Source organism: Bombus pascuorum, chromosome 9 (genome assembly GCF_905332965.1).
Source record: "Bombus pascuorum chromosome 9, iyBomPasc1.1, whole genome shotgun sequence".
Lineage (NCBI taxonomy): Eukaryota > Metazoa > Arthropoda > Insecta > Hymenoptera > Apidae > Bombus > Bombus pascuorum.
The window spans coordinates 1,657,087-1,669,892 of record NC_083496.1 but is presented as its reverse complement, the minus strand read 5'-3'; the positions used below and the strand labels follow the sequence as shown (position 1 = coordinate 1,669,892).

The following is a 12,806-nucleotide window of genomic DNA, read 5'->3' as shown; positions in this document are numbered from 1 at the left end:
TATCGATTGTCTGACAATTCGCCGACCGAACGTGTTATAGGGGAAACTGCAAATACCTTCGCGGAATAAATACGCGTTAAAAAGGATTTCCCACAGCCATATCGATATTTTCATGTTCCACTAAATTCGCTATGTTACTACGTTCGCCTAACTCCGTTATCCTACGCTACGATGTTCCAGCGTGCCCACCGTTTCATTCGATCACCTTAATGAAGTTCCACTTAAGATAGAAACATGACGGTGGCGCGCCGAACACGCGGCGACGACAACATAATTTAACAGGAATTACGGAAGATTACGTCGTTTAGCTACATGCTGAGATATTTTCACAGTTAACAAGACATAAAGCTCTGTGCAAGCTCCATAGAGAATGAGAGCGAAAGAGAGAGAGAGAGAAGATAAGGGGTTAGGTTACGCTGCCGGAACCGAAGAGTGGATTTACGACCGACGAAAGAAACGCGTATACGCTGCCATGACCGTGTCACGAATCAACTTTCCTTTTTGCCATGTGGTACGCCAGATGTGACGGTCCTTGTGAGATTCCCCGTAGTCCGAACGTCAAGACCTATCTATTGTTCCATTAACTCGCAGCAGGCCTAAGAAGACGACATAAACCGAATCTGTTCAGTTTCACTTTTTTTCACGTAAACATTTTCGGTTTATGTTTGTTGCACTCGACTCTTACCTAATACGGAGAAAGCGGGTGTTTGGCAAGATAAGACTTTTCCCATAAACAAGGATGCCCACGAGCCATATCTAGCTCTCCTTGTCTTTACTACCTAATTCATTTACCAATGGGCATCGCGGATCGTTACCCTCACTTTTCCACCAAAAAGTGTGGACAACGAATCCGCGTTCTGAGTTCCAAAGGGAACACCCACACCGAGCTTTCTTCTTTGATGGTACGAGTCCGTTCAAACGGTTCTATTTCTAATTTCAATTCAGTTACAATATTGACCTTTGTAATAAAACACTAAGTCTAAAGAATAAAGACTATACTAAACTCAACAGTTGTGTAATTACTCAAAAATTACGCGACAACCGCACGGATAACACAATTGTTTGCGAATTTTTGTTCCAGGTCGACCCATGGTTCATCCACCTAGTCAAACAGTCACGGCCAAAGAGGGTGAATCGCTCAACATCGTCGTCGAATTTTGCGCAGAACCGAGATACACCAAGGTGCTTTGGATGTCCGAGGAAAGCGTTTACGTACCTGGTACAGAGGCCAGAGATGGTGTTCAAGCGCTTGCTATCGAGGTACGTTTCCTGCTTGTTAAGGTTATTCGGTGTATGTGGAATTAAAGAAACGCCTGGGTAAAGTGTAAGGTATTGTAAGTATATATATTGTGAATATCAAAGTACAAAGTGTGGAATACGATGTAAGCTGGTCCAGATTCTCACGCTAGTGTCACGTCGGAGACACAAAAGATCGCGGAATTAACGGATCGCCGGTGATCTCCTCGCGTCGCGGTTCGAACGAAATTCTTTCACAAACAGGGTGAAGAAAATGGACTTCGTATGCGACAATGAGATTTATTGCAGAAATCTGACAGAGTGACGGTTACAACAGCGTGGTTCGGAATATTAAGACAGACTGACTCGAGATGCTAGAACGGACTGACTTAACGCTAGTTTAGGAAGGTCCTTCTACCGAGAGTCTAGTCCCTTTGGAGGGGGCTCTTTTAGTTATTGTTTCAACAGACGTGATATGCGGGGTGTTCGGCCTATCTGGTTACTGAGCGGATGGTCCTCTTAAGTGTGTGACACTAGCAATGTTACTCTGAGACTAAAAGAACCCCCGAAACCAACGTCGCACGTGTATCGCTTATGGTCTGTCATCGACTTCTTTTGTCTATGCGCTATCGATGACCTCAGCGCTTGAGAAAACCGAAGACCAGATGTAGAGTTCTCTTAGAAGTGGCGATCGCTTCAACGCTGGTTTTTTACGAATTTACGCAATTTTTCACTCGATTCGGTTGTACATGGAAAAGTACATCGAGGATGATAATATCGTTAACACACGGTGGATCATTTCCTCCGCATTCGAATGTTTCTTAATCTTTGTTCGTTGTGGATACAGTTAATTTTTGTTCAGTCTTTTTATACATGGAAAATTGAAGATGGAAATTATTAATATTTCTCGTTACTGTTTGTGCATTATTTGTTTTATAAGTCAATTTCACGCACGATTTTATTAATTCGCTTATTAGTAGGGAGTATGCAATCCCGAAGACCTGAAAAAAGAATAAGAAAAAGGAATAAATCTAATATTTTTTTTTCGCCTACAAGTATTTGATAAAGAATCAAGATTTTTATAGCAAACATTAAGCAGCTTGTTAACTCTGCGTCCATATTTTTTTTATTACGTAAAATTATAAAAGGACGGCGTGTACAACATTATGTGACTTCATATCCAGCGGAACGTTGTTTGCTTGCAGCCAACGGCAAACGTAACTCGATTGTAAAAATGAAAAAATTGTTGCGCGATCTTATACAGAAATAGATTATTTTCGAATGTAGCGTACGATTTTTCTACAATTTCGAAAAATAAGAAAATGCCGGCTTAACAAAGATCAAATTTTATCTTTCCTTGAAAGAAATCAACTCTGAACGTTTATGCAAATTCAACGGATCGTAATATCAAACGTACGTTGTATTGCATAATGTTACACAGTGCAATGTGCAGAAATTCCAAGTTAATCGGATGAAGAGTTTCGGAGGTGTGCTAAGCGCAAGGTCGAAAAACATAGTTTCGTGAAAAATGCGTTTAAAGTTTTAAGTTAATCTGTCTCTAAAATAAGAGGATGCACTCGTATTCGGAGTTATAACTCTGCTATTTTTTAGAATTTCAAAATACTCTTTTATCACAATATTCTACGCGTGTCAAGTTTAAAAAAAAATGCTACAGAGGTTTTGATTTTTTGAAGCCGACATAGTTGCAAACCCCCTTAACAAATCCTTTCTGTCACGAGTTCTGTCGTAATTCCCAGTTTGTATTTGCAAATCTTTTTTTTTTTTTCATACCTCTGCTTGACTTCTAATTCTCATTTAAAGATTTTATTCCTCGCAACCCTTCTCCTCGTTCTTGCTTTCCGTTTCAGAATTCTTCGTTTCCCTACACCCCGTACTCTTACGTATTTCCATCCATCTGCTTTTTTCATAATCTCACGCGGAATCTTTAATTCCAGTATGTAAATCCCTTAATCCGTTATCGAACGTTGCCTACGTGGTTTTGTTAATAAATCTACTAACAGCCAGAAAAACAAACAAATAGCGATTTTTCAAACTAAATACTCAGCCCGCTAAACCAACTTCCACTTCTCTGACTCGCCGCGTTGTTCGTCCGAAACAGCGTTTCGATCCTCGAAACAAGTAAAACGAAGAGAGAGGAATCGTCTGAACCAGAAACGACTCGTTTTACACGAGGGGAAAATATCTCGATTCGCGTTCGAGAATGCAAGAATTCTCGCAACGACGATCACCAGGAAGCGAGGCTCGCTTTTCAACCGGGTCAACGAAGGAGCATCCGGTGCAATTTAACTTTGAAGATAGTCGGCGAGCCTCGGCAACCAGACAATTCCTGCTTTCCCAACAATAACACCAACAAACGGGAATAACAAGGAATTCGCAGCTCTCGGGACGCGAGAATTATATTTTTATCGCGGACGACGAACGAGAACCGGCCGAAACGTGATTTCTTCTCGGCGAAATAGGTAGAAAGGGGACAAAAGGGTGGGAATAAAAGGAAAGAGAAGCCGTGAGACAGTGAACGCTTGTTGCATACCGTGAAAATATGAGAGAACGAAAGAATGAAACGGGATACCGGATTCATACGTGGTGCTGGCGCTTATTTCATTTCCGCGCGACGTCGTTGCACGCCTTTCTTCTCCTTTTTCAATCTTTCTCTCTCTCTCTCTCTCTCTTTTCGTTTTATTTTTCACCGACAGATAGAGTCTAGATACTCTGTACAAAAGATGGATTAACTGTTTTTCCGAGGAATCAGGAATAACGGTGAAACGCATGGAACCGAGAACAGAGAAAGAGAGATCGGTAGCTAGTGCAGAAAGAGGAGAGGAGAGGAAAGAATCTGGCATAGCTTTAGAGGGATTTACTAATGCACGTGTGTTACGTTTGTTTTTGCTAACTTTTAATCCCTTTTGTCCCACGCGGCAGCGTTCTTAATTCGTTGAACGAGTGGAGAAAAAAAAAAAGGAAGGAAACGATCGTCTTTGTTAATTTCGTCGTCGATCTTTTCGTTTCTTCGTCTCCTTTATCGGAAGAAATTTCATCGCGACGGATCATTCGTTAAAATAGGAAGGAAGAGAGGGGCAAGATGGAACGAAGAGCGTTTCCTTTAAAGCGTTTAAGCTCTCCTGCCGTTTCGCTTGTTCCTGCATTATTCCACTTCTTGAGACATGCACGAGATCTTCGCCTACGCTCAAACAGTCATTCCGTGCTACGTTCGACTATAATATCGTTTCCTCCAAGAGGGATTAATCATGGCTTTCCTCCGTTTGCCTGGAAAACAGACGACGATTTGAAAACTGAAACATATTTCCTATGCTATATGAAGGAAGGCTTAAATTGTTATGTTCCTCGCGAAACGCTAAATTCCAGTTTCTGTCGCGTTCGTTAATTACCTATGAAATATCGCGCGTTATCGATATCGATTCATCGATAAAGATACGATCTTCTTGAAGGAAAGAAGCAGCAGCTTTTCCAAATCATAACTCGTATCTTTCTTTCTCTGTTACAAAGGGAAACGTTAAACGTTAATATATTTCCTATATATTATACGCATAATGGAACAATTTTTATCCCTTTAGTGCAGCTAGCGATAAAACTGCAGGATTGTTTGGTAATACGTTAATTTCATAGGGAAGAGCTGATTCGTAAAAAGAAGGAATTCGAGGTAAACTGCGTAACGGAGCAGCCATAAAAATTTCGCTAACGTGTTTTCCAATTTATTTGAACGAGCACACCGCGTCGGTCAGACTGCTGCATGCGATACGAAATTTCTTCCTTTCTCGACGTGATTACGTAGCACGCGGACCACGCCAGAGGGGGTAGCTTATTAATTCTTCGTCGGCGGAAGTACACTGGGATAGTTGGTAGCCGGTATCGACACAGTGCGAGGTATTCAAAACAGAATCTAGGTCGAAATAACTACGTTCACCGCAACACGTGCACCCGTTTTCAGTTTCGTCGTTCTCCGCCTGCACGCTGCAACGTGGTCCCCTCGTAACCCTGGTCGGGAAGCTGCAATTCCACGAATTAATTACCCGCTACTGCAGCCGTGGATAACAAGGGATATAGAGAAGAGGATGGTCAGAGAGATAGACAGATAAATCACGTACTAACTACTATCAGTCGTGCTTTCGACGAATGCCGCAGAAATTTTGCTTTGAGTTGCTGGGCGAAAGTTTCGATGAAATTTCCCGTGGTTCGACCCTGCACGACGAACAAAAGGAACGAACTCGTAGCACGACGCGACGCAGAAACGACGAGTCGCGACGCCTCCGTGTGTTTGCACTCTTTGCACACGACCGACCATTCAGTGGGACAGAGAGGAAAACGCTCGAGAACGTGGTACGAAGGCAAGCGACACCGTTTCCGGTCGAACGCTGTTTGTACATCAAGCACCGGGAAAAGAAGTTTTCCACGCCGATACGAGATAAAAGGGTCCCGGTATTGCCACCTTGTTCTCGCATCTCCGATCGTTTACAGCGAATACGGTTTTCAACGGAGAATAAAAGTGCCGAATGGAGCGCACTTCGCTGGATTAGATGCTGACGAGCGTATTCCGGATATTTCTGATCCTCGAAAACTATTTTTCTGCCATTTTCAAACGATAACTCTTGTGCCTTTGTTATGTAATTGTTGACGTATGTATAATTTTCTGTGCTGGACTGGGTTAAATGCGTATTAGAGATACTTGTTTATGAAACATAAAAGATATAACTTAGAAAAAACGAAGCGGGCACCCCGCTGGGGGTAGCCACCCACATGCTATATTTATTTTTATTTTTTTTTTTTTCTCACCAATAAGATATAATACTTTACCAAATGTCCATAAGGACAAATTGTAAAATAACCAAAATAAAATAAAAAAAAAAAAAATTTGATACCAGTGAAGACACTCGTGGTTATTTTCTAGTATTTTCTGTTGCGTTAGGATATTGTTAAATATAATGGCATAAGAGATATAACTTAGAAAAAACGAAGTGGGCGCCCCGCTGAGGGTAGCCACCCACATGCTATATTTATTTTTATTTTATTTTTTTTTCTCACCAATAAGATATAACACTTTACCAAATGTCCTTCAGGACAAATTGTAAAAAAACCAAAATAAAAAATAAAAAAAAAAACTCGTATATGAATATCAGTGTGTGGATGAATGTGTGTGTAAGCGTCAAAGGGCGTCCAGGCCTTGGTTGGGACAAAAGACGATTGGCAGTAGTTTAGAGGCATCTGGAAGAGTCGGTCAACAGCCGAGTATAGAAGAAAGTGCCGAGACGCAAGTTTTTTTTTTATAGTTTATTTTGGTTTTTACAATTTGTCCTGAAGGACATTTGGTAAAGTGTTATCTCATTGGTAATAAAGAAATAAAATAAAAATAAATATAGCATGTGGGTGGCTACCCCCAGCGGGGTGCCAACTTCGTGTTTTCTAAGTTATATCTTTTATGAGTTGTGATGAGAGTTGGCAATTAATTATCGAGTTGTCTAAAGTATAGTACGTTATTGCGATCAGTTCATGTTAAATAACCATCGTTTCCTGTCTAATCAACGTCTGTATCAATCGATTCTTTGTAAATAAACCATCATTTAATTATCAAGTAGTATATTTCCGATACTACAATCGAATTATGATAAAATATTAATAACATCTATAAGATAGAATTTCATTGGTGATAGAAATCTTCGTGATAGATTACAGAGCAAACACGACGAAATAACGCACGTGTACACATCGAGAAGTGAAAATGAAATTGCTAAAATCGAAACTGAATGTACTCGAGCTACTTAATTTATCGTAAATTGCTCAAATTCGACAAAGGGTACACACAAATCACGTAAAACATCGACGTGCGTCGACGTGGACTCATCTCGGGAAACGACACAAAGAAGAAAGCTAAGGGCAAAGAATGGTAACGGAGAAGAGCAAAGCCGAAGAATAAAGAGCACAAGGAGTCTGGGATGGCGATCGGTGGTGGGTTGGTGAAACTGAGAAAGGACGAGGATGAAACGCAAAGTTAAATGGAGCAAGAAACTGCGACTGGTTGCACGCGAAAAATTCGCGAGACTACGAACGACGACGTCTGGTTCGAATTGCGAGAGAAGTTACCCCCGAGACAAGCGGAATCCGATTCAATTACGGAAACGTATTTCTTCGTTGCACGTACTTTACCAACGAAAAGGACGCGAATTGATAAAGGGAACATCGTGCAATATAATTATACCTTTTTTCGTGTTCCACACGATTCTACGTGGGATTCTGTGGATTTAATTTCGTTGTACAAGCTTAAATATCATTTCCAAGATCCACGTTTCTTTTATGCCGTTTCCTACGTTTATTTCTGATACGGTTTCCTCTTTGCTTGCCCATAAAAGGATTACGAGGAACTTAACATCGATACGTTCGATCAACCGTTTGTTTTTCCGTTGATTAAACGCGTGCAAAAATAATCAGAGTAATTAACGTGATTGAATAAAACAGGGCGATCGTTTGACGTGCGCCTCATTTTGCATTACGCGATAATGGAGCTGACAGTAACGCGTTGCAGTTAATCCGATAAAAGGCGTCGTTTTTATTTCTGGCCAGTTGACATTTTGCGTTGCTCGATTTTATTTTCAGCCGCGTGTTCTTCGCGTCTCTATCGATCAACCGCTAGAAACACCGTGCCGATTTAATTCGATCGATTCTATCGGCGACGTACAAAAAGCTGAAGGAACGAAAGAAGAAGAACTGTGCTAAGGGGAAAAAAGGAAAAGCTGGAGGAGGTATATAAGTTGAAGAGAAGGAAGATAAAGCGATGGAAATCGGAAGTGATATGGGCAATTGAAGCGAGAACGTGGCACGATGTAGGAAGTTTTCGCTTTTTCGTAGAAGTTGCGCGCGAAAGTTTAATCTCAAGTAGCTAAACAGAATCGCGGCAGATAAGAAATACGCTCGTAGGATCGACTTTATCGAATTGCAAGTTAATGAACGCCGCGTGATAAAAAGGTCGGGAAATCGAACGACTCCGAAACTCTTGCTTGAATATCAACTTCTTATCTCAATTTGCGTTTGCACTGATTTGGTCTTTGCTTCAAGATCTACGCTCTCGCTTTATTTTATTTTAACAATTATATCGAACTATAAAGATGCGATCTGTGGTACGAGAATCCTGAAAAAATTCTTAAATTAACACAAGCAAATTTTTACATCTTAATCGCACATATAGCCTTCATTACATACACAATGATTCTCGAAAGTATTTGAACGTTTGCATAGCACGCACGGTATATTCATGAAAGTGTGCACAAATGTTCAAACATTTTCGTAAACAATTGTATTTAATCGCCATTTCGTCGGACAGATGATAGTTTATTCGAACGTAACGTAATTTTTCTCCCATCTTCTGCCATTCCATTTTTCCACAAAAAAGCAGTAAGGAATTTCTCTCCCAGCCTACGTATCTCCATCAAAAAAAAAAGCCAGTGGCAGTTCTTATTGGGGGAAAAAATGGAAAATCTCGAACTACCCTTGACCTATTCCGCTATCAACTTTCCCCTCTCGAAAACTTGCCAGTAGCAACGATTGTCCGCAACTTCCATCCAGATGAATTATCCTTTATAACCGTCGGTGGTTCCTAGCGAACCCTTTAAAACCATCGCACGAATCAGGTCACGAATACTTGACAAACTCCGGGAACACCGGTATCGAATTCATTAACGACGCACGTTTCTCGTTGTTTGCCTTTCAGGATGGTGGCACGGAGTCCTGTTACAGAACGGTGCTGAGCTTCGACACGATTCAATGGTCTCACGCCGGCGAATGGTTTGTGCTGGTTCGCTCGTCGGAAGGGATCTCGGACGCTTCCGTTTTGTTGAACGTGACGCGCGCCTCCGAGTACAGTCACGCTCACTTCCGGTCAGCGAGTCTCACTTGCCTATCGATGTGTCTGGCCCTGGTCATTCTGCAGCAGCATCGCCGCTGAGACATCGCTGGGAATACGTCGATACCGTTTGCTTGCGAAGAGTCAAGGGACTCTGGCTCTGAACTCGAACAAAAAAAATTGTACATCAGCTTCCCTGATTAGACGATAAGAATAAGGGGGAAGGAAGTCAAAGTTCCGTCAGTATTTTCGCCATCTTCGACGATTGTAAATAGAAAATATATAAATTACAAAGGAGAGAATGAGCGAGCAAGATGAATGGGATACATCGTTCCGGATAAGAATACGGAGCAACGTTTTGTATTAGCGTGTTCTTGACTCAAGGCGAGACTCGATGACGATGCAACGAGAAAACCCTGTTTATTATGTATCGAAAGGGTGAACACGCTTAAACGAGAAAGCCTTTTATCGACGCTGTCGTTGTCGATGAACGATGCAGAGCTTCCGGCGACGACGATAATCCGGCCTCGACGTTCCTTAATCATGGATCTCGTTGCTACATTCGTTCTTTTTCTTTTTCCATATTTTTTATTCTTTTTGTATTCTCTTTTTTCTCTCTTGTCTTCTTTTTCTCCGCGTTCTTGTCCTAGGGTTTTCTAGATGATAAACGACGGTTGGGATTGACAAGTCGAATCGACGTAACTTCGACTGTACATTATAGATTTATTTTCCTTTTTTTTTTCTTTTCTCCTTTCTTCTTTATTAGAGAGAAAAAAAAGAGGGGAAAAAAGGAAAGAAATTTCCATTGCGAAGTGGAATTAAAAAGAACAGTCCACAGTTTCGTACGTGTGTTCGATACCTCGAAGTCTGCGATTCGAATCTACGACCGCGACGTAGCCAATGTCTTTCTCTGGCCTTAAATGGAGAAACGGCGCGGCCAAAGTAATTCGAAAGAGGATACGGTTATCGCGTAGGGGAAAACTTTGTAAACTAAATCGTCGCGAGATTTCGACCACGGGAATCGTCACTCGCGGCGATTTTCTCGATTAAGCTTAATAAAATGGAATATTCGACGAGATTATGCGTTACGGAGGGCACGTGTAAATATTTGTATAGTTTATTTGTAAAGAAACCGAATGGCATGCGAGAATGAAAAAAGACAAAATAAAAAAAAAGACAAACGGTAAAAGAATGCAATGAAGGGAGAGGCGTACACGCGTTGAACGAGAGACCAATTTTTACATTCGGGTTCGCAGAACGTCGACGGCTGAACGTGGTCAAAGTATAGAAAATGATTACTGTTCGTTCAAATGTAACTGTTAGGGCGTAACGTGAACCAAAGAAAACAACTCGGCGAAAAGTCGAGTCAAAGAAGGAAGAAAATGATGAGATTAATTACGTGTATGGGTAAGAAAACGAAGTAACGAATTGAATTAAACGCAAGAAACGAAACAAGAAATATTCCGTAAAAAAAAAAAAAGAAAATAGGAACATTAAGGAAAAAAGATACATTGTTGTATATTATTTTAGGTAAGTAGCATTAAAACAGAAAAAAAAAAATAGCGTGTATATAGTGATTGTAAATGCATAGGCTATCGTACACCGAGGGCTATGCATGACGAATTATACAGTGACGCTGTTAGAGATATATTTATTATTCGTTGATATATTTTTATAAAGTTTTATTTAGCCATAAGTTCTCGTTCGCCTTCCCCCTGGATGTCGTGTACCGATCGATGGTTAGTTTTCAATCGAGAGTGGCCGTGAAAAAAGTGTGACGATAATGACGACGACGATGATGACGATTTCAATTCAAACACAGAATCATAACGATGAATAAATCAAACGAAACTTCTCCTTATTCCCGATCAACGTCCTAGATTATACGTTTTTCGATGGTTGTACGGTGATTGTACCGCAGTAGTAAAGAAAAACAAACGAAACAAAAAAAAAAAAAGAAAAAACACAAATTAACACGAACGTATGTAACATCGTTGTCTTTCGTGATTATTCGTTTTTTATCTCTCCGCGATTGCTAGATAAGAAGTGAATGTAGCGTCTCGTTTCGATCGTTCCAGTTCCTCTGAAAGAAGAAAAAAAAAAAAGAAAAGAAAAAGAAGGAAGACAGAAAAAAAATGGTGTTGTTGCATACATTTTTGTAAGCGCAGTGGTTCCTAATTTTTGTCAACGCGTGCCGGCTGCGATGCGTTTATAGCTTCGTTCATCCGTTCACGCCTAATCCGCACGGAAGTCGGCATTATTACACTTTATAGACGCGAGAACGAAAATTAATCCAGTGTCCCCCCGAGTTTCTTCATTTCTCGACGATTTTTACCCGAACGAACGGAAAACGTCTCTCCGTAGTTCTTCTTTCTTTTCATTTTTATCGAATTGCTTAGGTGTTATAAATAAGCAACGTGATGTAATCGTTGTACCCCATGACGCCTAAAAGTCCAATAAATGATATTTACAATATCTGCGTTGATATAATGATTCTCATGTGTATCATTGAAATTCCTCCTCCTAATAATTCCAATTCGATAGCGAAAATTTAGAAACTTTGTAAATAAATTTCACCATGTAAATGTCAGTGATAATTTCTAACAGTTATGCGAATATTTCCATCGATAGAAAAGTTTTCAGAGGACAGAGGTTCGTCGTGAGCAAACGGAAAGGGAATGAAAAGCAGACAAATTACTTTCGCGAAGAAACCACGCGATTTCCTTCGACCAACGTGCCTAGCTTCACGGTCATTTCCTTCCTAATGGTTCTTGTCGGTGCTGCACGTTTGAATGCGGTGTTTGAGAATCACTCTATTTTTCATTATTCCATACTTCAGCTTTCTTATTTTTAAAAGTTTTCTTTCCTCCAGCACGCTTCGTTTAACCTTTGATCGCGCCACATTCTTCCCACGTAGCGACCAAAAATAGTCAACGTCATTTTTATACGGAACAATTTGCAGGCAGAATTGAAAGCAGATGTTAAACTTAAAGAGACAAAATTTAAATCGACCGCTACATATTTCGGAAGATATTTCTAACATTTTATGCGAACAAATGTATTTAAATAAATTGCCAAATTATTATTTCGTAGAGTTGGTAGGGTGAGAACGGAGCACGAAAACGAGGCAACTCGATACGCAGTTACGATCATGCTAATAGAGACGAAACCTCAAAAAGACGTGGTTGCGCAAGCAGGCGTGCGTTTCTTTGCTTTTACCACGAAAAGGTTTCAACGTAGAGAAGCAGTAGGAAAGAAAGAATGTCGGCCCACCAGAAATTCACGTTCGTTTGCTTCTTTCGTGCCGTAAAATAAGTCACGGCATTTGCCTCGTGAAATATCCACGAAACAGCTTTCCACCCTCGCGTGTCCACGAAATATCAACTTTTTAAGGAGCGAACAGAAGTTAGAGAAGCGCGACTTTGGACACAGAGAAATATTCCGTTCTAACGTTATCTACGTTCTAAAGTTAGTTGGTCCACGAAAATTGAAAAAAAGAAAAATGTTAATTTCGTAAACATAGTTGTCGAATCTGTCGCATTCAAGAAATCTTTCCTTTCTCAATGAATTATACATGTTATTATCCTTACAATATAACGTAATTCTAAACGTAGAAATTTTATTCGATGAAAAAATTCACGCGATTTATTCTCCTAACTGTTGCGATTCTCTACCATCAAAATTCCTGCTCATAATTTATATC

At 40.5% G+C, this 12,806-nt stretch overlaps 1 protein-coding gene across 1 annotated transcript in view; it reads left to right on the top strand.

Annotated features, from left to right (window-relative positions):
* The window catches only part of LOC132910274 (B-cell receptor CD22), a 342,114-nt gene extending 330,536 nt beyond the window's left edge, over positions 1-11,578 (top strand). Inside the window, exons 10-11 of the mRNA XM_060965833.1 lie at positions 1,082-1,260; positions 8,972-11,578. Of these exons, the coding sequence (XP_060821816.1) occupies positions 1,082-1,260; positions 8,972-9,205 (413 nt within the window). The 3' untranslated portion in view covers positions 9,206-11,578. The remainder of the gene's footprint in view (positions 1-1,081; positions 1,261-8,971) is intronic.
* The last annotated feature ends 1,228 nt before the right edge of the window (positions 11,579-12,806 follow it).